Consider the following 25,392-nt stretch of genomic DNA (forward strand, 5'->3'; position numbering starts at 1 on the left):
TATGGGCAATTGCATCCTCAAGCCTGTGAGCAAGCCTACGATAACGGCAAAAGACGCTGCGAAGTCAATACACACTGCAGATGATACGATTGCCAATGCGGCTGCTGCGTCTGTTCGTGTGGATGGAGAGGTGCGGTCTTCCACCTCACCATTTCGGCCTACCGCGGGAAGGTTTGCTGAACGTGAGCGCTGCATTCGCAATGTACAGACAGCGCAAAATCGTAAACACTTGTTTGTGATGTGCAGGAGGGGCATTTACGCGTGGTCGCGACAGAAAGTGGCCGCGTCCTGCTTAGCGCAGGAAAGCAACCCCTGCCAGAGGAGTGTCAAGCAAAGGTGCAGAAGGTAATCTACCTCCTATGCATTCCCAAGTGAATAATAAGCAACAGTTATGCGGAGTCACTGGTACTCTCATGTGGCGCAACACGTTTATCAGCATTACCGTCCTGCCCTTGCACCCAGACCATAGTCCTTCGCTGCAGGTGATCGCTGAGAACAAAGACGTCGCTGAGAAAGTCGCGCAGTTGTCACAGCTTGCGGACATGGGCATCAACATCCGCTCGTCCAAGTCACCAGCGTTCATAGGCCTCCTTGTTGTCGAGGTGCAGAGCGCATCCATAAACGCCAGGAAGCCCTGGGTTCAGATCAAATGCGAGGACGACAAGGTGCGTCGAAGCGATGTGTCGCTCGCCTTGAATCCGCCTAGAACGACTCACGAGTATGCGAGCCCCCCTTGCACAGCCACTGCACGGCTGCACGGCGAACGACTAGCATTCTGTTCCATGTGGCCACGCGAGGCAGATGTGCACGTCCATCACTGTGCTTGAACCAGTAGAACAGCCCTCGAGCGCACCATGATTTGCGTCAGGCAACACGGCCGTGCCAGCACGGGCATACTTGCCGAGGGCAGCGTCAGCGCCTGAGCGCCGTTGGCGACACGCTATGTGCTGGGGTGCAGTGGCCAACCCCCCGCTTGCGAACACGTTCTAGGTGTGTCGATTGTCGATTGTGTAGGGTTCGAGGTCTATGAATCGCATTCACATGTAGTAAATGGGGTTTGAAGCTATGTTACATGGTTCTTAGCACAATTCAAAATAGGTTAAAAGCGACTCTTAAAAGTGACACCTGGCATCGACGCCTACAGCTCTCGACGCCTGAACCGACGCCCGATTATCGCACGCTACACGTCGCAGGAAGTATTTGCCCGAGATGCCTGAATCCAACCTGCTGTTGCCAACCTCAGCCCATGGCTGTGCAAGGGTCTTCAACGATTATTGCAAGGCGCCCAAGCCACACACACCCCCTTTTAAAACAACTTTCTAGGCAACGTCTTTACCTACACAAATGTGGAGGGCGGTGTCCCCAGCAGGGCATATCAATCTCGTTGCAGTTCTTGACACAGCGCCCTAACCATCTCTTGCAGGGTATCTTCATGAAGGCCGATCCCACAGCAGCTGATGAGAAAGATAGAGTCATCGAGGCCTCGATGTCGTCATCGACCCTCAGTACCACCTCTGCTCCTCCGGCGCTCGAGAACCTCTCCTCCATGTCGTTTGGCTCAGTCGGCAACTCGTCGATGAAGCGGCGAGACTTCACGTGGACGGATGCCAAGTTCGTGTTCGTCACGGCGTTCAGTCATTCTACCATCGAGGTTGTGGTTCGGGACTCAGGGCTGCCTGGCCTTCCAAAGACAAACGTCGGAGTCGCCAGCATCCCTGTCTGCAAGCTCAAGCAGGGAACGCATCCAGAGACGGTGACTCTGATGAATGGCTCCAAGGAGGTGTGTGTTGTCGTGTGTTGTTGCGCATGCGCAGCGATGGAACGCGTCCAGAGACGGTGACTCTGCTGTGTAGGGTTGCTGTTTGGCTCGAGCCATGGTGAGTCCTTCTCTGTAATGCTGATCAGATTGTATGACAAGCCAAAGGTTGCATGCAACTATCACCATTGTGTGGTGATGCGGCCAAGAGTGAACTGCATGCTTCTTAGGCATGGTGGGATAACCGGCAATTTCATTCATATACATAATAATAAATCATGTACTAATCAATAATATAATTGATTATATTATTGATTATAATATACTAATAATATACTAATAATAATTAATTATACATATCAATTAATGGGGGTTCTCGCCCCAGGTGACGATAATGGTAGTACTCATTCCCAAGTAACGCTTGGGGTTGCCAATGTCCGTGTGGATGCGGTAGTGTTGTGAAAAGATACGTCATCGGCATTCGCATGCGCAGGCGGGCCTCGTCCAGCTGAGCATACACTACGAGTGGCTGCGGGGGACGCGTGACACTGGAAGTCGCTTCTACGTGGACAAGATCACCATCGACCCGCGAAAGCTCAAGGGCCTAAAAGTCCTCTCGCACGTCTCAAACGTCAACCACTGGCTGCTCTCGCACGACAACGTCTGGGCTGCGCTCCGTCCCGACCATCCCGCTCTTCGCATGCGCGACAAGGCCAACAGCCCCACACAGAATGGCTTCGAGAGCTCCATGCTCGGCCTCAGCGGGATCCCCTCGAAGCTCCCGTCGGTGCCGGAGTTCTCGCGCACGAGCGCGGGGCAGCGTTGCCAATTCGACGGACGCTTTGGAAGAGTCTGCGAGCCTCGATGCTGGCGAGCCCTCCTCGGACGACACGGCTGCTGGGGGCCCAGAGGACTCAGTGTTTGTGACCTCGAACCTCGGAAAGGTGAGCGTCTGGCAACGCGGTTTTTTCTGCGCTCCTGGTCCCCGTGCTTTGGTCGCCCTGTGCAGCGTCCTGCAGCGTGTGTTGTTGCACAGTGATCCGTGTTGATCGAGCGCTTGCGAGTGTCAGCAGTCTGGCCCTCGTGGTGCTGGAGCTGATGCATAGTCAAGTGATCCAGTCAAATTGCTGCTGATGGTGGACGGATGTGGTGGTGGAGCTGATGCATAGTCAAAGTGATTAGACGTTAGAATTGCTGGTGATGGTTGACGGATGAGGTGCTGCTGCCTGCTTCACTTACTCAGCTAATAGTGAAGGTGGCTCATTGACTAGTGTGTTGGAAATAACTACTCTGTCGGATTTCACAAACTGAAGTGTTCAGTCCGGCTCTATGCTCTATCCTCTTCCTTTTGCTTGCTAGATTTACCTGCGCTCAAAGCTCAGGCTCGTTGAAGATGTAGCTTTTGTTGAATCACCACTGGAATGGTAATGTGACAGCTCCACCGCATTCTCATGGGGTATATGCGATGTTCAGTGCCTTGATTGATGCCGGAACAGCCTCGACGGCCGAGCGCTGACAGTTTGTTGGCATTCAGACGGGGGACGAAAACTCTGACAATGTTTACAGCAGCTTATTCGAGAATACGGTGATGGACGCTCTTTCAGACGGAGACGACAATGACGCCAGCACAAAGCAGCTTCGCTTACAGGTACGGTTGCTGAAAGCGGCGCTCTGCTACAATGCGCCCTACTGCTGTTCTAAAACATCATGCATTTTTGGGCATCTGGATCCGTGTTTCGCAGGGTCTGGGGAAACACTGTCTGAGACTGGCACATGGGGTCACATGCTTTGCCAGAACGGGGGTGGTGAGAATCCAAAGGTTTTTGTGAAACCTTTGGATTCTCACCAAAGATGAAATACATCTCGAGTATTGTTTTGCAAGGCTACGTAGCTTGAGATAGCGCACCCCCATGGACGTTTGCTACCTCGAGTGCAACTGGGGAGTCTGTGCTAATGTCACCACCATCTGAGGTGACGAAGATGGAGAGAATGTACATCCTCGATGATTATGGTGTGTATAGGTATGCCGTGATGTACCGGCGCTCTCTTCAGGTGTTGGCTTGTGCGAGCGGCCGCGTGTTTTAAGAAAGGCTTGCCTGTCCCGACCGCTGGCATTCAACTAGCTGTTTGGTTAACCGAACGTGTTCACTCGGTTGCATTGTGCTCACTTCTTGTCAGTAACATATTTGGAAACTGGATAGAGGAAATCATAATTTTCTGGTGCATCTCTAAGCATCTTTCCACGTTTCTGATCAATGGTTGTGTACACGTCGGTTTATGAGCCCATGTAGTAGTGCTAGAGAGATGTGGATGCGGTAGTGTTGTAAACAGGTACATAATGTGGCAGTAGTTGGAGCACTTGCGTGCAACATGGCATGCAGCGTCCTGTATCAACCCCCTTGACCACCATGTGTGACACCACTCATGCAGATGGCAGGAATTCTGGCGCTCGTGAACGAACGGTTCGCAACGCTGGAGAACACCGTGCAGCAGCAGGGGTTAGTCATTCAAGAGCTCGAGTACCGACTTGAGATGCGGTCTTCCGGGGAGAGCGCCATCCCCTATATTTCAGGTCGTTTTGGCTATGGCCTCGGCCGCCCCGCCTCCAAGCGCCGGGTACGCTTCTGTCGCAAGGAACTTCCAACTCACATAAACATCTTGCAAGTTCATCGACCGTCGCGGTCCAGTAACAATTGCGAATGAAGTGTGGCGTCGACCAAATTGCCTCCGACCGCGCTCCCATGTGCGTGCATGAGCATCTGTGACGCACATGTTTAATGTTGACAACTTTTTACAAGGCGACGACGGGACCCTGACCACTGTGCGCGCGCAATGTACGGTTTCATGATCGGGGTTGACGTCGCTTTTAGGAAATGCAGACTCTGCCTGTCCCATAATATCAAGATAACGCATCAGGATATCGCTGCAGACTGTGGTATATCGCTCGTGTCTTGGGGATGTAAATCAGGTTTCGCCTCAGTCTTATAAACGCAGCTGCTATGGACTTGCGAACAAGCGATCTCAGGGAATGACATGCGTTATCTCATCAAGTAAGTTTACTAGGCAGTCGGCTCTATAAACCCTAGGTCTACAAGGTAGGCTGATATAACATTGACCACCATTTTCGCTCAATCCATTCTTGCATTTTCAGGCGCCGCGGCCTGCATGTTGCAGGGCCCGGCGAAACGATGTTCCCCCTATTGAAAGATATGGTCGCGCAAGCCCTGTCGAAGTGGGCACGGGTGTTGTTGCGGCATGTTACGCAAGGCTTCATCGTTGTCATAGGGCTATGCATACGTTTCAGAACGTTTTTCAGCTACAGACTTGGCCTGCCGCCTCCCAAGCGCCAAGCCATTGCTTACCATTGCTCATTCCATTCGCATGTGGTGCCCGTGCTTATATAAGCATCCTATCTGTCCTATTTCCTATCGAAATTTAGTCAGGGTCATGGAATGAGGCAAGCTCCGTCAGCCATGCGCAGACACGTCCGAGGAGGATGACTCCAGCACCAAGCATCACGGACAAACTGGCATCTCTAAAAAGCGCACCTACACCAAATATTGCGGCACGTCCTATCAAGTTGAGTCAGGGTACTAAAGAGTCGAACTCTAGCTCCTGGCGCCTGCCACCCTGGGGGTGTGTAGCTTGTGATCTGCCAAGAAGCTGTCGTAACTCACTTGTTAGGAGGTTATATCGCCTCGCTAGTGCATTGAGTATTGTGAGTCACATCAAGAATGACATTGGCAGTTGAAACTATCAAGAGCTATCCGTGGCTATTCAAGACCCCCGCCACGGACAATAAACACACACAGATCTGATCGCACCTATCGCAGCTATCGGCTATCAGAAAGGCTAGCCGTAACAACTCCCCCCTCCTTTGGAAGGTGAAGCCCGTACGGAAGAACGTATGAGAGGGTGCCGGACTGTTCGCAAGTAGGGGCTCACAGTCAGACAAGTCGATCCGTTTGCTTAGTAGGGAGCTCACGGAGAGAAGGTTTCATACACGAGCAGACATGTACCTTTATTTCGGCGCGCGGGAGACGGCCTCAGACGCATCTAACACACATGTCTAGCAGAATCATACCCGTCACCTCCAACGTTCGTACTGCACTCGCCCTAAGTTAGTATTGGTTAGGGCCTAACCAATCCTTCGCAAATCCTTGTCTTGCAATTCATCGACAACGACCGGGACATCGACATCAGGCTGCATGGCATGCGAAGGGTACTTCACGCTGTTGAGGGGCCCCGTTATATTGTGCACTACGTCCTGGATGTAAGCGAATCATGGTGGCAACATGCATCAGAAAACGTGGATAGGGTTCAGCATGTCCATATGTAATTTGCTTGAACGTGAAGAAGATATTGTGCACACGAAGATATGATGAACTTGAGTACGAGCACAATGACGATGGATTTGCCTCGGGCTAGGGTGCACCCTGTGTCAACATCAGACAAGATGAAGCCGTGCACCAGCAAACAACAGCAATCCTGGCGATTCATAACGTGCCAAATTCATTGCGAAAAAACTCACGTCCTTGGCCTTTCTCCAAAACGGAAGCGCAAAGACTTTGGCGCACGCACATACTCATGCCCAACTCGACAATCCCAACCACGTGCTCAACCCATCTCGTCCTCCACACAGAACGAACAACGACACTAGAAACAGCCACATGATCTCCCGTCCTTGCCAAGAGCAGAACGTCGACCTGGACGTCGAATGTAGGGCCTGCCGCCCCGTACCAGCCTGGGCGCACAGAGATGCCCCATAAATAGGGAAAGATAGGCCTCGGGAATTAGTGTCGTTGCGCAGCGACCGTACCCCTTGCATTTTAACACTTCTCCATATGTATCAAGTTCACTCGGTTGCTTCGCTCCCTCGCTCTCTCACCCTACTGGGCAGTAGCTGAAGCATGTGCATGGGGAAATGCATGGTAATGCAATGTACATGAATTCTTGAAGATGCATGCCGAGTTTGGTTGCAGGAGGTAGCCCTATGTAGCACTACATCCAATGCAACTCGTATATCTACCAATAAGATAAAAATGCGAGCCCCTCCTGACAACGGTATATATACCGCTCTATGTATAAAGCTCTATCTTGCTTCTGCAGTGGCAAGAAATACATGTCACATCAGGGATGTAAATTGGTCTGATGTGGGGAACAAGTTGGACGAAGGAAGCGTCGGTGTTGGTTGCAGGTGTTGTTGTTCGCGAGGCGCGCTCAGGACTCGTACGTGCGTGGCTCGAGCACATGCTCTGGCATAGAGGACGCGAAGGAGCTTGATCGGCCAGGAATCTTCCTCGGCATGCACAAGACCGATGGTGCAGGAGTGCTGGCGCCTGTTGAGGTCCCCTTCGAGATTGCCACCACACCCGGCCATTACAACATCTCTGCTCTTCTTCCCCAGGACAATACCTTTGCCAAGGGCAGCCTTTACATTCTGCAGCCAGGCACTCAATGTGTTGTGATGGACATGGACGGCACGCTGACGGTCAGCCTCTCTCCCAGTGCTTTGCCGGGCAGTTTGCTTCTTTGTCTTCATTCCTCAATAAATGCATGATTACTTGGGGCAGAAACTACTTGCGAACCATATCTAGTGCCATGTACACTGATTTCCATTAGCTCGTTGTGCTGATCCAGCAAGCGGCCGGCGAATGACACTTTTTTAGAGCCCTATGAGTGAAGATGCAATGCAGTCGCCTCGTAGGCGTAGTGCTCAGTTGTGTGGACTGGCATGGCTCCCGATTTATGTCCTCTTACGTCTTCGCAGGTAGGGGACGAGCAAGTGGTTGCGCAATTCGCGCTCAACGCGTTCGGAGGCTCCATAGATATCAGCGACAAGCTCCTCGCGCGGAAGTACGACCTCAAGCAGCGCCACCATTCACGCACACTCGCTCGACTCTGGGCTGCCAAAGGCTATCAAGTGGTCTATTTATCGGGTCGCCAAGGTTCCTTTTACAATCTCACGATGCAGTGGCTGATCAATCACAACTACCCCCCTGGACCGATCCATCTGACGCGGACCCACGTGCCCACCCTGCCGATCTATCTGAGCGTCGGCAATTTCAAGGTGGACTACATGCAGATGCTGAAGCGGAAGGGGTTCCAGATCTACGCTGCCTACGGCAACACTGGAACGGATGTTCGCGCTTACGCAGCCGCCGGAATTCCCAAGAGCAGGTGAGCATCTCTTCAAGGCGTTTTGTTTCGGCGAGAGAGTTTCACATGAGTAATGCCATCAACTGTTCCAAATATTTAATGATTTTATGTGTTGGCAGGGTACCTACGAGGGCAAACACACAAACTATGGTCTTGTCTTTCATGCGGAGTGCAGTGATGACTGGTTATGTTGATGATGTTGTCAAGATTCTAGTTTCGAGTTTTGGCTCGTGCAAGCTGCAGTGCGATCAAAGCAGGCTTGCTCTCCCCGACCGCTGAAATTCAAAGAGCTGTCTGCTCCTGATGTGTATACTTGGTGGTTTTCGGCCTGCGCTGAAAGCTCATGTCGTCACCTGTTTGATGTCATGAAGGTGTCTCTTTTCGCATCACTACTGCATGCACATGGACATTGGCACCTCCAAGTGCCCCTTGGGAGTCATTCATGGGTCCATTTTACTACTCATTAGACTCCCACGTGCATCCACATGAACATTGTATTGTCGCACTTTGCCGTGAGCTGGGCTGCCTGCAGGGCGTTGAAGCACATCATTGGCTTGAGTCAAGACGATATATCGAGATAGACGGGTCAAAGACTATAACGCCTTTGCTGCACTTCACGATATCCACTTCATTCCTGCACCACGTACAATCCATGCTGGCGGAAGAGGACCCCGCAGATGCCTTGGCAACTCCAAGTGCTACTTGGGAATCTCTGCTATCTATGAGATATGAGATACCATTGCGATCATGAGCAAAGCGATACCGAAACTTGAACGCCAGCAAGAACACCACCTGAATCGTTATACTTGGGATTATGTGCCACCATTTCACTAATCGGGCACCCCCGTGTTTACAGGACCTTTACGATTGGACAAGCAGCCGGCGCGGGAGGCACAGTAAAGGTAACAAACTGGACCAAGCACCTCGTGGACATTATAGACCTCCCAGATGCGACCATCCCGGTCCCGTACGTGGACATGATGTGGTCCGGCATTCCCATGTACCGTAACAAAGCTGCGGAGCTCAAGGAGATGAACCTCTCGACCGTGTGCGGAGTGATCTCGAGCCCAGCCTCGATGACGCCTTCGGTGGGCTCCGAGGAGGAGGACGAGCCGACTCGGCTCACCACGCTCGGGGTGGAGGAGGACGATGACGAGGAAGGCAGCTACAGCGAGTCGGACGAGAAGAGCTTGGCGGCGGCGGCGGAGGCGAACAACGCCGCTGCCTCGATGGATCGGCTGATGATTCCAAACCGGGTGGACGAGGGGGACGAGCACGCGATGGAGGATGACGAGGACGCTGCTGGCGCGGGCATGCCGAAGGAGGCGGGGGACGGCGGGGCAACTGTAGCCGGTGACCTGAGCGCGGACTTGGCGGATCTGGCAAAGCCGGCGGACCCCGAGGGGGGGGCGGCTGCGGCGGCGGTGAATGCGATCGAGGCGGGAGGCCTCGGGGCCCAGGGAGGGCATGTGGGGGCGGCTCCCGCCGCGGCGATTGATGCCTTAGTGCCGCCTTCGTCTGATGAGGGCCTTGTCACTCCCCCGGAACATGCGGTGGCCGCCCTTTGATGGCTCGACGGTGCCTGCGTGGCGTTTAAGCTGCGAAGAAGAGGGTGTTATGAGAGGTTCGGCTGGTTCAAGCCATGCCAGAGGCGCTCGCCATGAGTGACTGTTTGAGCCTCTGGAAGACGCTGATTGGGGTCCGGGACGGCTGTCATCGTTCTTGGCTCAATCTGTGTGGGCTCAGGTGTTTTTATAAGATTTTGATGATTTGCTGCTCGATGTGTCCGTCTAGTGTGTTGCTATTGAAGAGCGTCCTTTTTTCATTCATGAGTGACATCACGACAAAGTTGTCTGGTTGCCATTCCTGCGAAGCACACATATCTTCGCAGAAAGTATGCTTTCAACGTTGACATCGCCGACAACGCTGATAATCCATGTAGGGCATTCACATGTTCTCATCGAAATCTTAGGCGGAATGCTTCATACAGCATTGTGGGCAAGTTGCATACATGATGTAATCTGTCGCGGTGGACATGCAGTAGCTCGATAGGTTCTCAATCTTGATTCATACAAGATAGAGTGCAGACCCGACAAGATAGAGCCCACAAGGTAGAGTCCAGACCGACAATGAAGTCCAAAACAGCCCTCAAAGTACTGAAGCCCAGACATGTATGCTATTGTCAAAATTCAGAAACTGTTGTGTATTGCGTCATTTACGTACAGTACTGCTGCTAAATATTCAAACGAAATCGCAAAAGAATGGCCGTTTGAATAATTTTCGGACAAAGTTTGAATATTAGCGTGATTGAGTAGTTAGCGGCGATGTGGTACTTGTTTTGTTGACACTCAAAGGGGCTTGGACCTCTCACATCGTTTGCGGGCGCTGTGACGAGCCCCGCATGAACGTAGAGTACTCCATCGCCACGACCCTGCTGTGCGCACTTTGTTGGCGGCCATCCTCAAAGGCCGTATGGGCAGGCACTTCGTCCTTGCGGACGTTGTACTCCCTGCCGCCGACAACAATGATCTAAGTGACGACGTGCTTACGCATGGTGCGTACGTTCCCAAACGCCTGCCAGCCCATCTTCTCGCAGTCTTGCGAGCTCGAATGTCTAGGGCTATCGTCATGTCTACGGCAGGCTCTGCCCCCACGCCCATTGATTCCCTTGTGTGTGAACTCCTCCACGCCAAATTCGGCTGTTCGAACGAATCCCTACCGGCATTCCTCGCCCGCTTGGATATCGATACTGTTCGCTTCCGGCCCGACATTGCTGTCCTCGAACGGCGGCCACGCGCTCGTTGCTGCCGCTGCACCTCCGCCGATTGGGAGGATCCTGCGTGGCACATGCATGAGGGTGCTAAAATTGTGCACATCGTTGAACTCGGCTATGTCCGGGAGGGCTTTGCTGCTGCCAAGCAACTCCAAAAGCGCTCGCAACATCGGCTGCTCGCGACTATGTTGCGTGATGTGGGCTGGACTGTGCATTATCACACTGTCACGCTTGGAGTTGCTGGTACTGTTTATTGTGATATGCTTGCTTGTCTGACTGCCCTGGGTGTTTCGGCTCCTGCGCTGAACTCTGTCGTCGCCTCTGTTGTGCGCATGACCCTGAATCTCACGCATTGTCTTGTTGTTTAGTGTCATGAGCGTGACGGCCACCTCATTAATCCGGCGTTCCACAAGCCCCCATAGTTGCGTCCTCTTGTGGGGGATGCTGCGTCCCTCCAATTAGGCGCGAGATCAGCTCTGGCTGTCTCGCCCGTCGTCAACGCCGCCTCATTTGGGCTGGCGTATCTCTTTTCTTTTCTTTACTTGTTTTGTCGACACTCAAAAGGGGCTTGGACTTCACTGCACGAGCATCGCCATCGTAACAATTGTCTCAGTTGGCTGAGGGCGCTTCAACTAATCACAGAACACCCTGCTCTGATAGGTATAATGTGGTCGGCCTTATCTAGCGCTTCTGCCAACGGCGTTGGTGGTGCGTTCTCAAGCAGCATCGCAGCCAGGCGTCCATAGGCAGTGTTTTTTCTAGACTTTTTTCCCATATCGCTTAGCCTAACGAAATTGGTCCCCGTGCCATTATTTTCGTATCGGTTAGCTTAACAATGTGGGGGTAAACCTGGGAATTTGTTATCGGCTATTTTTTTCCGTCATTTTTTAAGTCGTTGTTCGATCACAGTCGCGCGTGGTCAAATATAGGCAATCTTGCAAGCTAAATGACATTGCAAACCTGAGCAAGGCACCACACGAGTTACCCCCGGCGTTGACGCTCATCCCTCCAGGGCTTGATGGCTTTGGTGAAAGGAAAAGTGCGCAAGCCAAACATGGACTGAGTCTTGAAGCGCACACAAAGCTCAAGGTGATCATCTAGCCTGTTCCTAAGCTTTTAGTTGACAAAGTTCATGGCAGAGAACGTCCGTTCATCCTCAACACTGCCGCCAAGCATGACAATGGAGACTTTGCCGAGCTTCATGAACTCACTGATGCGAGACACAAAGCTTGGACTTGATGTCAGCGCCCGCCAGAACCTGGTAATGCCAGGGACTTCAGTGGACTCAGCTCGTAAGATGTATCAGCACCCTGGGTGTCGTCCGCCTCCTCAGGCTTACGCTTAGGCCGACCGACGCAGGGAGTGCTGATCACTGTTTGACGGATTTGCGATGGATTGAAGAGATCTCGGTATGTGTAGTTCGTAGGCGGCTTGGGTTTGGCTGTGCGACCCATTGTACCATGGCAAGAGGGTAGCGTCTAAGGAACAAGCCCTGGGCCCAAGCGAATGACATACCGCACCAGCCGATATTTTTTGCTGGTAGATTAACGTTTCATCGTCTAGCTTGCCGACACCTGCGGTGTTGGATTAATTATCTATCGGCTAGCTAAGCGATCCAGGCCCAAAACCATTTTTCTATAGCCGATAAATTTGAGCCTCATTAATTTTCATCGGCTATTAGCCGGTGATTCGGCCATAAAAAAACTGATAGACTCCATAGCCCTTCACAACGAATTGTAAAGACCAAAACGAGGGTTCCGTTGGCTGAGGCGCCTTTCGTCTCAGGATACGGCATGATTCTTTTTAGTTTACGTTGACACTCCATGCTGGACCTTCACATCAGAGATGTTGAAGTATTCGATTTGGTAGAGAACCTGAGTCGACTTGGGGAACAGGCTGTCCGGTCCTGGTACGCTTACCGACTCTCGCCAAAACCGACGGCGAGCCGGTTCGCGGCTTGTAAATATCGTTCAGGACCGCAGCCCTTCTCTACAAGCCGTCAGAGCATTGCTCTGAACATTGCACTAACAAGCCTTAGCATGACTTGCTGGGGACAGCCCAACACAGCACTAACGCTTCAGCAAAGTCCTGTCAATCCTTTTGTGGACTGCCAGAAACATTTGTGAGTGTTGTTTATACATAACTACAAACGTAAACAAGCTCAAAATGGGCAAGAGACATATGTTGCGCATGTCGAAAAAGTCACAGTGCCCGTTTGAGCTCAGATATGTCGTATATATGCTGTCTTGGTTTATAAAACATGGTCATGGGAATTTAAGCACATGGAAAGCAGCCTGTCCTGAAGTAGTAGGGCTCTAGTAGTACCCTTGATGATACTGATGTTCTTTTCACAACTCTACCGCATCCACATGGACATTGGTAACTCCACGAACTACTTGGGAATCAGTGCTACATAGCATATGTCATTGCCATCACCTGAGGCTAGCGTACCTGGACCAGCCTGACCCATACCCTGGTATATCCCTTGGGGCATGATGCTGGAGCCCCTTGGGCACGTTCCTGTCAGCGCAGTGCATGCAGTTGGAGACATGGCGTGGTTACCGAGCGATGGATCAACATACCGTAACAATCACACTTGCCGCGACGCGCCGCGTCGCCACTTTTGCCGTGTCGGAATCAACGCACCGGCGCTTACGCGTCGGTGCATCGCGTCGCGTCGGTATTTAAACCTTTTAAATAGGTTTATGGGTATTAAAAAAACTCGGAATTAAAAATAAACTTTTTTTCGAGGTATTAATTGATCTGAATGCACCCTGACCCCTCTCCTCGCTCTACGGGCATCCCTGAGATCCTTACGGCACATACAATACCATTGGAATGTCCTTACTAGGGATTATTGATGTACAAAATGTTTCCCTCGCGAGACAGCGGGCGGCAGGGCTCAAATACTTCAGACGCCAGTACTAGCAATAAGCGCAGTCGCACCGATTCCTTTTAAGTTCCAAAAGACCCGGTTTGGGATTATTTTGATATTCAAGACAAGGATCAGAGCAACAATTTTCTAGCCGTTTGTAAGTACTGTCCAGAACGCGGAATTCTTAGCTTGTAAATCGGACGCGCGCCTTCGGCGCAGTGGGGGCTGTGTCCCCACACCCCCCTAGCGAAAAATTTGCACGCGTCGTCGCCTTCGGCGACGCGTCGTTTTCAACGCACCGACGCTAACGCGTCGGTGCGGCGCACCGCGTCGCGGCAAGTATGGTAACAATAAGAACAACTAGGCGGTGACGGTCACGCTTTAAGGACTCGCCGGCAAGTTTACATTGATAGAATGTCATGAGTTTCTGGCTGTATGTATAGGAAAAGTACCCACGAATGATGTCACGCTCTTTGAAGCTAACCCATCTGTTGGTTATGTTACGGCATACTGAGTGAGTGGTCAGTTGCACAAAAAAGTTGCTTGTAGCTCTCCCAAAGCGCGCTTGGGAGTGCTAGTGCCCACATGTGTGCATTATCTCTACAGCTAGATAGGTGGTGTAAGCTGGTGCTCATATCGTGATGTGTACACATTTACGCTTGGAAGTGCTAGTGCCCACATGTGTGCATTATATCTAGATCTAGATAGGTGGTGTAAGCAGGTACTCTATCGTGATATGTACACAATACGGATGTTAATGCAGGAACTTTGCATCAGAATTGATCGTGTGCATGCGTGACAGCTCAAAATCCTGCTCCCCCTTGTCGACGGGATCCATCCATGTAGCTTTTATGGTTCAGTTTACTGCATTTTGGGCAATTTGCAACCATACCACTAATAGTAAGCCCACTATTATTCAGTGAGCATTATTCAGTGAACCAGCTCAGTAAGGTTGCTAGCATTTAGTGTAGAATTACGATCTATCTCGTACTGGCTTTCATTTAGCGATATTCCTATCTTCTTCTTATTTTGTATGGTTGCATTGATTATATTAACGGAACTGGCATGTGTGTCTGAAGTGTATCTGTACTGTTTGGTCCGATTGATTTCATCATCATCAGGCAGATGCAACTCCATTGGGTAAATGCTTCTTCATTGGCAACAGCAGCAACTATAGTCCTCATTGTATTGCACATATTGCACATATTGCAATGGCTACTTAGCACTACTCAGCAACGGCATTTCCCAGCAACATCATGTGATGAGGTCCACCAAATGGGCCTTGACCGGCAGCAGCCTAGGCCTCCTGCGCTGCCTTCACCCGCACCTTGACCGACACGAACTTCCCGCGCTGCCTTCACCCCGCGCCTTTTGACCAACAGGAACAGCGCCGGCAGCTGCCCCCTAACCGACACGAAACTTCCCGTGCTGCCCTCACACCGCACCTTCATCAACAGCACATTCAACATTTTCATCATCTCGAGATAGGATAGGATTGCACTCATTATTCTGGCGGTTCCATACGCCTCCGTTGTTGCGTCCTCTTGTGGGGGATGCTGCATCCCTCCATTTTGGCGCGAGATCAGCTCTGGCTGTCTCGCCCGCTGGTTTGTCAACGCCGCCTTTTTGGGCTGGCGTACTTGTTTTTGTGTTTTGGATAGGGTTGCGCTCCAGGCTGCTCGCACCACAGAGGAAGGGGCAGACGTTGCATAGACGCAATGGCGGGAGCTGTGCGTAATCTGCATGGAGCGTCCCCGGAAGTGGCTTCGCCATCGGAACTTCCTGCATTGCTGTGCTAGCGCGGGCCACGGTCCCTCCAGAAGAGTTCCCGCACTATGCCTCGCCAGCATGGGTTTCAATCCCCATGTTCTGTGCAGAAAATTCGTGCATGTCCCAGCATCTGGACCCCAGAGTCTAGCGAAACACTGGTCCCACAGAGTGCCAAGCTCGACCACATCACCCAGCACCTTGAGGCGCAGCAGCTCCCTTGCAGTGCATGGTGTTCAAAAATGGGGCAAACCGTGGATGTGCTAGCGCCCCACAATCCCCCCCACAAACATGGTCATAGACGACGTCATGTACTCGACACAGTACACATACCTGAAAAGGTATGCGCCGCTGTGATACCAGACCCAGCGTCAAGGTGGGTTATTTGTCACTATATCCCAGCCTGACAAAGACAGGCATACTTTGGTCTTCTAAACCCAAATGGCAAATACCCCACCTGCAGTTTGTGAACTAACTCGTGTAGAAGCGCCGCAATGTGGTACTGGATTGCTTTCGAAGATGGGGAGCTCATCGCCTGCTGGTACTTCAGTAGCATGGGCCTCACGCTGAAAGGGCTTCGGTCTCTTGCATGGTGCTGCATTGCTTCTCTGTTTCTCTGCTTCGCCACAATGGGTTTCGAGCCCCGCGTCAGACTCGAAAATTCATGAATACTCCGGTGTCTGGACCCAAAAATCAGAGGGTCTGGCGATGCACTGCGTTGCAGTGGCGCATACATGTCGCGTGGAGCTGTAGCTATAGCAGATCCAGATGTCTTGTAAGCAGATCGGCTGTCCGTTGATGATAATGTATCTCTTTGCAGCACTACCGCATTCACATGGCCATGGACATTGACGTGTCTGTAGCGGGCACTCTCGTGATAACAGTCGCCCACCACCCACCACTCACCCCGGTCCACTGGTCCGAAGGTGCATACATACCGCAGGAGGATACTACCCACTGCAGGAGGGAATTGAGACCCAGGTAGAGCATGCAAGTGGTCGATAGCATACATCACTTGTACGCAAATATACACATATGAAACACTTCGTGAAACGCGGTAGGTAGGTCAGGGGGTAAGATGACCCTCGACCCATGGCCGGAAGGTCGACCAGGAGTCCATGTTTATCAGAGGGGTGTGGGGTCGAAGTTTGGCTAAAATCGACCTACCCCCCCTTTGGGAACCCCCTGACCTAGCATGCAGTATCTCAAGATAGGGAAGGTCATCAAAGCTCGCAGTCAGTATTGCAGGAAATGCTATTACCTTGCATGCCTTGCATGTGTTCGTTGTCTTCTTCACTGTATGGGTTGTTGTGGGACCATTCACCTGAGGTCGGTATGTCAGGGGCTCAAATTGATGTCTAAATGATGTCCACTTGGTGGTCGAAGGTCCCTTTTGGGGCTGCCCGACCCGAGCACCCTCCCATCCGAGCGACTCGAGGGTCAGGGGGTAAGGTGCCTCGTTGAGGCACCTTTGTAGCACCCCTGACCTACCGCATGTCACAAAGCGTTTCACATGAGCACCAGCCTACCCCCTTTTGTTAGTTGCGGCCACTTTTGACAGCGTGCCTGTCTTTGCTTGCTGACTGCCTGGTCCTGATTCATCCCGCTGAGCACCTCGTGTGCAACATATTGACATGTAGTTCTGTCCTTTTGGTAAGTGATACTTGCCGGGTGTTCCTCAAACCTAACTGCCTTCAGCCTGTGGCCGAAGCACCTGGGGTTCATTCCTCTTTGGGGATCCTCCGGTGATGGCACAAATTTCGTTCCACGTCCACAATTCTTGCTAGAACTTTACATCAGAGATATTGAAATATTTCGAATTGGCAGAGGCCCTGAGTCGACAGACTTGGAAAACCGTCTCGGCCGATCCTGGTACGTTTACCCGCTCTGCAAACACAGACGGCACCTGCGCCAGTTCGCGACAGGTATCGCGACCGCCAAGGCATTTCTCCGAGCAGTTCACTGTAGCGACATGATCATGGTTCCTTCCAGATTCACACCAATACTCGTCCATGTCCTTGCCTCAACACCTACTGCGTGTGGACATCGCGGCGCCAAGAACTGTGCCAATGTAACGGCGTGATGCCAACCTGTACAGCTCACATGTGTGCATCATGTCGTGTCATAACGAATGATATCTGACCAGACGCAACTCAACTGAATTGAACGACTTATCTAAATTGAATGATGCGGATGCTGTAGACAGGAGAATCCGGATTTGCTTCAAGATTACACAAAGGAGGCGAGGCACACCCCTGGAGAGCTCGAGGTATGCAAGGTCGTAGAACAATATTACAGGTACATCTGGGGAAACATAACATTGATGTTGTTGTGCGTCATGCTGGTAGTACTCCTTGCTACGTGTGGATGGTAGCCTTCCTTGCTTGCAGCTTTGGCTTCATGGCTCCATCATGGCTGAAGCTTTGAACTGTTGACATACACGTCCATTCACTCGAGCCTTGCAATTTAATGAAAGCCCAATATTTCGATATTATTCTTATACTCCAGGCTCAAAGGCAAGGTTGTAAGGATACGAACATCCTCGCGAAAGTTGGGTATACTTCAACCACCGTCAAGAGCACGGTGGGCACCATGGAAGCTGTTCTTGCGGCCCCCGCAAGCGCAAATGGAACGTCCATCCTAAGATCGGTATCGAGGTGACAATGATCTCTAGCGGGATCGATTCTGTGTGTAAGCCTGAGATCAGATAACACGGAAGCCCGATACCAAATTTTCCTCTCAAACTGCAGGTTGTTGAGCCAATGCCAAGCACAGACAACCCTGCGCCTCCCGGCGACAGGCGCCTGGTGATGGTACGAGACGCGTATGAGCATGAAGCACTGCAAGCAGCAGTCACCGAGCCCAACGACGGCTGCCAAGCGCACTCCAATGAGGCCTGCCCGGAACGTTTCCCCGCAGAAATCCTACATACGAACTGGGTAGTGAGAGCCCTATGCCCAGTTCTGGGAACCGCCCCTGCACTTCTCGCTGAGCGGAGGGGCAGCCAGGACTAGCCATCTTCATGGTGTTATGGACCAGCTTCATGATACCCGCGTCCGGACTCCTCGTTTTCGGTCACTTCACGGGTTGGCGATGGCGGTACTTGCCCTCCATCATCATCGACGTTGTCATTTCGACAGCATCCCCGTGCCTCACTCTCCGGTTACCTCTGGCCAACGTTCCAACTTCAACCTATGCAAAGTTAATGGTGATTCTAGTGGCTGCGACCACGCAAATGCTCTTGACGGCTAGTGTCTCCGACACCCAGGCCATCCCGATGCAGTCTCGGCTGTTCTACTTCATCTTCCTCATGGTGTGGATTTGGCACAAGAACATGTGGGTGCGTTGGTGCGGGCTAGAGCCAAACAGTCCCGACACATCCTTCATGAACATGGCATAAGTCTCAGCCGAGCGAGCGAGTCGCACTGTAGATGCTCTCAGCGACATCAGTCTTGGCATGAGCCTGTACTATGCTAGGGATAAGGGCATCTGCGGATCGGTTGACAAGCACTGCAGAGTGATGTTTGGCCTGGTCATGCTCTCAGCATGCTCGGCTTACATCTTGTCTCTAGTATTCGTCTTCTCGGAGCAGGCAAAGAAACCAAGCATCAAGAGGATTCTCCACGTGATCTCCCTCACAGGTGAGCTGCTGATCCTCTCTGTGACTGTGTTCCTATTTACTGAGCGTGACCAGAAGGATGCTGACTCAGCTGGATTTCTGGTGCTCTCTGGGCTGCTGACGCTGTCGTCGTTTGTGGGCAACGTCGTCGGTGTACAGAAGCTCATGACGAAGCTGGTCGCCTTCTCCGGGATATTGAGACGAGCTGCACAGTCTGTTGGGAGGAAAGTCATGCCGGCACAAGATCAAGAGGATCAGAGCGCCCCAGGTGCCAAGACCGTCAAAGCCACACCTGCTTCTGACAGCATCATCATAGTGCCGTTCATGCGAGACCCTGAGACCGTCAGCGCTTTGCCAGACAGGACAATTTTGGGTCCAGACGCATGAAAATACAGTATGTCTGGTATATTTTCGCCGTCGCGTTTGGTGTTTCCCTTTGGCGCCGGTTGTGTGAGACAGAGCAGCATGAGCGGGTGAGCCTGATAGCGTTGCACAATTCGTGCCGCATTTGACATCACAGGAGCACACAAGAGGCCTCGAAAGACAGGTCTGTTGGCGAGTCTGTAAGGTCGTAGGGTACACGATGTTTGGGGACAGAAATGGGTGTCAAACCCCATTCTGGCGAGACTCTGCAGACCTTGCTGCCAGAACCGGGTTCATGTGGCCGCTTCGGGAAAGCAGACATGTGTTCTTGACAACGACTGTACGTGCCTAGAATCGTGCGTCAAGAAAGGGAATGAGATCCTGCTTTGGGGGATCGCCACTCAGTTCAGGTAGCTCGGGCTTTACTTCGACGGGCTTCTGTTTTGCCATTTCTTGGCCTGATTTTTTCCTCTGTTGCTGTTGTTTTGCCTGTGTTGTTATTTCTGTGTATCATTAACATCCAGTCCAACGAGATGCTCAAGCTGCGATTCAAGGAGCTGACGGCCTGGAGAGGGGCGCTATACACCACTGGTGTACTTAATGGTTGCGTAAAATGGGGTATCAACTGGAGTATAAACTGGCTGTACTGACTGGGGGAGCTACATACCTCTAGAGGTCAGATCTGGTGTGTGCACTGGTGTGCTAACTCTGACCGTCGGTGTGTTGTTGCCTGTCAACGCAGCAATCACGAACAAAACTGACGGTCAGAGGTCATGGAGGTGAGGGGCTGTTTTCCTATCTTTTGCAGGGGCGAGGCAAAGGCAAACATGGTGTGAAGGCCCAACTGCTCTGATAAAAAATTTCACTGGTACACTTGCTTGGTCTGCGCACACGTCGTGATGCATCGTCAGACTACCAACCTGCGAATCGTAATCTTGCCCGTGTGTAGAACACTCGTTTTAGTTATCAAAGTCGTGAATATGGAATGTTGTCGAAATTTGGAGGGTCAGAATTTGACTCTGGGAATCATACCCTTGACAGCCATAGAGCTGTCAAGGGTATGATTCCCAGAATATCTGAATTTGTATCAAAATCAGGCTTGTTTCTAAGGTCGGAACCTCAAGGAATGAAGTACATGTGATGTTGTGAGAATGGATGCGGCATCAAGCAGCCGTGATCCCTCCTAGCATGAAAAGTGTGTAGGTGGCACTGATAACATCGTCACGCGGTGGTGTCCAATATGATATAGATACATGATCAAATTGGTTACCATTTCAGCTTAATGCCACAGGATGCTGTCATCTTTGTACATCTACTTGCTTCATCTGTGACACGCTTTCAAAGGTAGCTGCGCAAGAAGCAAAATAAAGTAAAATGTCGCAAAAAGCGATATATATTATGCTGGTTAATAACTTTGAACTTAGAACTTAGAACTTGTCATGGAAGGTTACACGTGGAAAGCTGCCTGTCCTGAAGTGGTCGGGCTCCAGTACTTCCCATGCCCTGGTGTACCCCTGGGGCATGGGGCCGAAGCCCCTTGGGCGCGTCCCTGTCAGCACAGTGCGCGGCTTCAGAGACATGGCGTGGTTACCGAGCGATCGACCCAGTTACAAACAGTAACTGGGTTTGCGATATCAACAGATGGGCGAGCTTTCTAAGAGCGCGACATCATTTGCGGGTATGTTTGGTAATGTTACGGTATACTGGTTGTCTGGAGTATCATCAAGTGTTAATGTTTGCTGTTGCCAAACAATTCCAAAATCGCTCGCAACATCGGCTGCCTTAGACGTTTCTGCGTGATGTGGGCTGGACTGTGCCCGAAGTATCATACCGTGACGCTTGGGGCCGCTGGAACTATTTACCATGACATGCTTGGTTGTCAGCTCCCGCATTGAAGTACGGTATGGCTTCTATTGTGCGCATGACCCTGGATCTTACGCATGGCCTTGTCGTTCAATGTCGTGAACTTGAAGGCCACCTCATTCATCTGGCGTTTCGTAAGCCTCCTTAGTTGTGTCCTCCTTGTGGGGGAGGCTGCATCCCTCCAGGCGCGAGATCACCTCTGGCTGTCAACGCCGTCAACATTGCCAACACCTCCTTTCTTGAGCTGGCGTTTTTCTTTCTTTCTTTGTCTACTGCTTGTGCCTGCTGAAGATTTGTGATTGTGTCCCGGTTGAGATATGGGAAAACCTGAGCAATGAACAAGGTATGGCCTGGTACTCGAAGAGGCTCTCTCACAGCTGCCAAGTGATCGATGCAATGTCTCCAATGTTGCGGCTAGCAAGCTTTTGGCGACATGGCAGCCGTTGACAACCGTCTTTGCTGCACTACATCGAAGCAGATGCTTCAATGAGGAGCTGAGGCATCATCTTCAGTGCAGCTGAAACATGGAAACGATGCCCAATAGGAGCCGTCTGCCCCGAGGGTCATGCATGGGGTACAAAGAGGGGTACAAAGTTGCAAGACAATTTTGAAGTGGATAGGGTTGTGCAGGCGAAAAGCAAGGCGGTGTGGTACTGAATGTGCATTGCCACATTCAATGAGCAGGTTCTTGGTAATCAGCGGATGTCGCTGAGTTATCAACATTGTCTGAATGCCAAGACACACAAGCAAGTGCACTGCGATTCACTTGTATTACACTACTGCAGCACATCGTCGCACATACCGATGCACATTGGTTGAAGGCAGTGCCATGCAACCCCGCAGTATGACAGCAACACATTCTCACACAAAATAAATGGCCGCGCACACGATACACTGGTAGAAAGCAATGTATCGCACAACAAAGTGTCCACTACACAAGCTATATGTACTCTGCTACACTGACAAAAAGAAGTCCCCTCCCACTTTACACGCGCATCTGCACGTCAGTGCAGTGTCTGAAGCCCGTTCAGCACAGCACTCCCTGTGTGTAAACACACAGAACAATCATGCATGCACATACACCAACCTGCCTGTAGCCTGAAGGTCATGCACCCTGTTGATGGAGCTCAACTGCTTGAGTGCAATGAGCGCCCTGTAGAATGAAACCTAAACGCAAGGCCCTTGCTTTCAGATGCGCGACAATACTGCCAGCGAGATGCAGGACGTCTGTCAAGACTTCCCGTACGGCAATGCCGTACGATTGCCTGCATCTAAAATCCGTGCACCTTGATAGCGTCCTTCTTGACAATTTTGTTCTGCACATGACACACAATTCAGTTGTATACTTTCTTGTCGAGTGTGCTATCTCGAAACAGTCCACATCACATAGACATTGACTACTCCAAGTATCGCCTCGCTAATCAACTCAGGCCGCAGCTATGCTGTAGAAAAGGCTCTCACGAACAAGACAAGTCACAGCAGCACCCCTGTCACCCTTGGCCAACATCGCCTGCTCTGAACACAAATCAGTCATAGAAACAGGTGCACTCCCTCTTTGCCACCATTGCTTGCTCCTAATCAATCCAATCTCACCGTGTTATGAAAGCACATCGCCCAGTGCCTGGACGACTAGGCAACAAACGGCTAAAACTACCATGAAGGTTCTACTGCATGAATCGTTGATTCTACTTGGTGGCAAATACTCGACCAATTCCCAGACAACGTCACATTGTGCACAAAAACCTTACAAAATATTGCTTTCAATGGACATGCGGACCGTACATTTGTCAAGAAGTCAGCCACATTCTTTCTCTGGTCTCCTTGCACCTGGATCACCTGTACAAACCAGTTGTGTCAGAATATGGAACAATATGGAACATAGCAGCCGGACCTTTCAATTCAGACTGAAAATACACGAAATGTGAAGGCCCAAACTACTGTGCCCGCCAACCTTAAGGCACCCCTAATCGAAAACACACCATTGTCAGCGGCACTGAAACTGAGCTATATCCCCACGTCAACAAGCTATATCACAACTTCCAAGCTGTTCATAGCAACAATTATCGACGAGTACCACCACCGGTGGCAAATGCTTCATTTACCTCGTATTGAGCTAACTAGACGCGTTCGGCACCACACATGCACGACTCTCGGAAACATCCGCAATATGTTTGGAAACGTTTCGTAGCTGAGACATTCCAACGGAATGTTGAGGTAGCTTGGCTATTCCTGAACCTTCGAGTAACTAAAGGAAAATGGCACGGCTGCACCAAGGTCCATGGACCGACAGACCTTGACCACAGGCACCCTAGAGTATACGATTTGCACACACTCAGTGTCATCTCGAGGGCATTGCCGAGCGGTGACTACGTGCTAGTTCCAACGCCACTCGGCGAAAGCTGGCTACTCCCCTTCTCACAAGTTAAACACCCTCACGGACGGTATCTGGTGACTTCGCAATTGCATATGATATGTTGCGAACTATTCATTAGCAACAGCTGTCCTCGCTCCTCGCCGAGGACCTCAGCAGCGCATTGCACTGTGCGTCAACTTTCGAGTCCAGCGATTACCCCGACGTTCCTGCAACCTCAAGAGAACACATGCCCGTGAATGCAAAAAGGCTGGATAACACAATACTGTTCCAGCAGCACAGCGGTTCAGGATACGGTTCGTCGGTTCCTTGTTCAAAATACCCGTTTCCCAAGACTACAACAAGCACCAAAGAGTGGAAAACCGACGACAAAAAACTATTTTACACCTGAACATGAACCTACGAAGCGGGGAGACGCTAGGTCGCAGAAACCTAGAAGACGGGTACATGCGAATATGGCGTCTGAGTAGGCGAAACGTCTTGCCGGAACACATTGCCAGGCTGCAACATACCTGACCAAGGTCCTCATCCTCGACAACAGTCCCGTTGCAGCAGTATTCTGCAGCCATGTAGAGGAATGTCAGTGCTTGAGCCAAACTAATGTCAACTGGAACAGCCAACCACTGCGGTGCGTGCAAAGGCAACTAGTCACTTTGGCAAACGCATCGTACCTTTCTTAAGAGCCTTCAGAATCCTCTTGTAATCAAAATCTTTCTTAATGCCCTGCAAGCCATAGGATGAGGTCAACCCGCCGTGTCGGAGAAATCGGTGCAACCACATAGCAGAAGTGGCAACTTCATCACACGTTCAGCTGGGTGCGTCGAAAAGCAGCGATTGCATTCATAACAACATGAAAACGAACAAGAAAAACAACTTCGCACCTGCACCGTCGTCAAGGACTTCCTTCCATTACGTTGTTGAATGCGAATATGCACGTACTCCTTGACTGCCGCAGACTGATCGTCAACGTCATCGGCAAAGGGATCTGTAAGAAAAGAACGTTCAGCAAAATGTTTTCATTTGTCTTCAATCTGTGTCGACAGCATGGCGAGACTTACCGAACCCAGCACTGAGGTTATCTGGGATGGACGGTAGCTCAAGGGCGGTCATGGAAGACGTGGTGAATTCTTTACGGAACAAAAGATGAGAACGGGAACAACGTTCAATACCAGTGGGCAACGGGGCAAAGTGACCTCACATGTGAGTTCGCTTTGCTTATATGTGCCCCTCTTGTGCGCTCTCGCTCTGGCGATGCTGCATTCGAGCCTGGGATAGCTCGTCCCCATGTGCATGACGTCATCCAAGTGCCGAGTTTGGGTGACGTTCTACGACTGCAGCAAATAACGTAGCCAAGCTAGCCCACAGTCTGCCACATGAAAGAAACTTACCTTGGCAATTCTAGCCTGTTGCAGGCCTTCGAACGCAGAGTTCCATGCATGTGCTGGCCAGCCCTGAGCGTCGACGCAAATCAGAAACGCTGTGGAAAAGCAGTCAATCAAACATTCGGTTCGCATTTAAATCATTGACAAAATCGCATTGCTTCGTTGAATCTGAGGGCGACGCATCTCCGTGACGACCCGAAACCGTGCGCTGGTCAACTGCGCAGTACGCAGTACACCGTACGCCGTCGAAAAAATAGCTGCTGGTGTGTCGATGTTGCTCCCCTAGGTAGGCGCCAGACCATTATCTGCCTACGTGGTCGCCGGTATTCGCTTAGCACGTCACAGCCACCACACATGATCGTTAGGGAAGACCTCCCAGGCACGTCCAGTGCCGGCACAGGTTTGGCGCCAGGCGAGGCATTATGTCAATTCCACCTCCCACACCTTACAAGTACCAGGCACGA

At 51.4% G+C, this 25,392-nt stretch overlaps 3 protein-coding genes across 3 annotated transcripts; 2 read left to right on the forward strand and 1 right to left on the reverse strand.

Moving 5' to 3' along the window:
* LOC149809561 (uncharacterized) lies at positions 1–4,321 on the forward strand. Its single transcript, XM_089994775.1, has 7 exons — positions 1–130; positions 247–345; positions 483–665; positions 1,424–1,780; positions 2,250–2,700; positions 3,291–3,404; positions 4,187–4,321. Exons 1-6 carry the CDS (start codon positions 2–4, stop codon positions 3,308–3,310), a joined length of 1,239 nt encoding a protein of 412 aa, XP_089850901.1. The 5' UTR covers position 1; the 3' UTR covers positions 3,311–3,404; positions 4,187–4,321.
* LOC149809562 (uncharacterized) lies at positions 3,345–8,194 on the forward strand. The gene is made up of 5 exons (XM_089994774.1): positions 3,345–3,575; positions 4,187–4,372; positions 6,954–7,247; positions 7,527–7,936; positions 8,035–8,194. The coding sequence occupies exons 1-5, from the start codon at positions 3,345–3,347 to the stop codon at positions 8,192–8,194; spliced, it is 1,281 nt and encodes a 426-aa protein (XP_089850900.1).
* Positions 8,195–22,094: 13,900 nt separating this feature from the next.
* Positions 22,095–24,712, reverse strand: LOC149809563 (protein translation factor SUI1 homolog 2-like). The gene is made up of 6 exons (XM_089994771.1): positions 24,605–24,712; positions 24,428–24,531; positions 24,218–24,269; positions 24,059–24,105; positions 22,958–23,011; positions 22,095–22,491 (listed from the first exon to the last, which is right to left on the reverse strand). The coding sequence occupies exons 1-6, from the start codon at positions 24,654–24,656 to the stop codon at positions 22,447–22,449; spliced, it is 354 nt and encodes a 117-aa protein (XP_089850897.1). The 5' UTR covers positions 24,657–24,712; the 3' UTR covers positions 22,095–22,446.
* Between the last annotated feature and the right edge of the window lie 680 nt (positions 24,713–25,392).

This window comes from Nuphar pumila, unplaced genomic scaffold (assembly GCF_984573655.1).
Source record: "Nuphar pumila unplaced genomic scaffold, dmNupPumi1.hap1.1 HAP1_SCAFFOLD_1065, whole genome shotgun sequence".
Classification (NCBI taxonomy): Eukaryota; Viridiplantae; Streptophyta; class Magnoliopsida; order Nymphaeales; family Nymphaeaceae; genus Nuphar; species Nuphar pumila.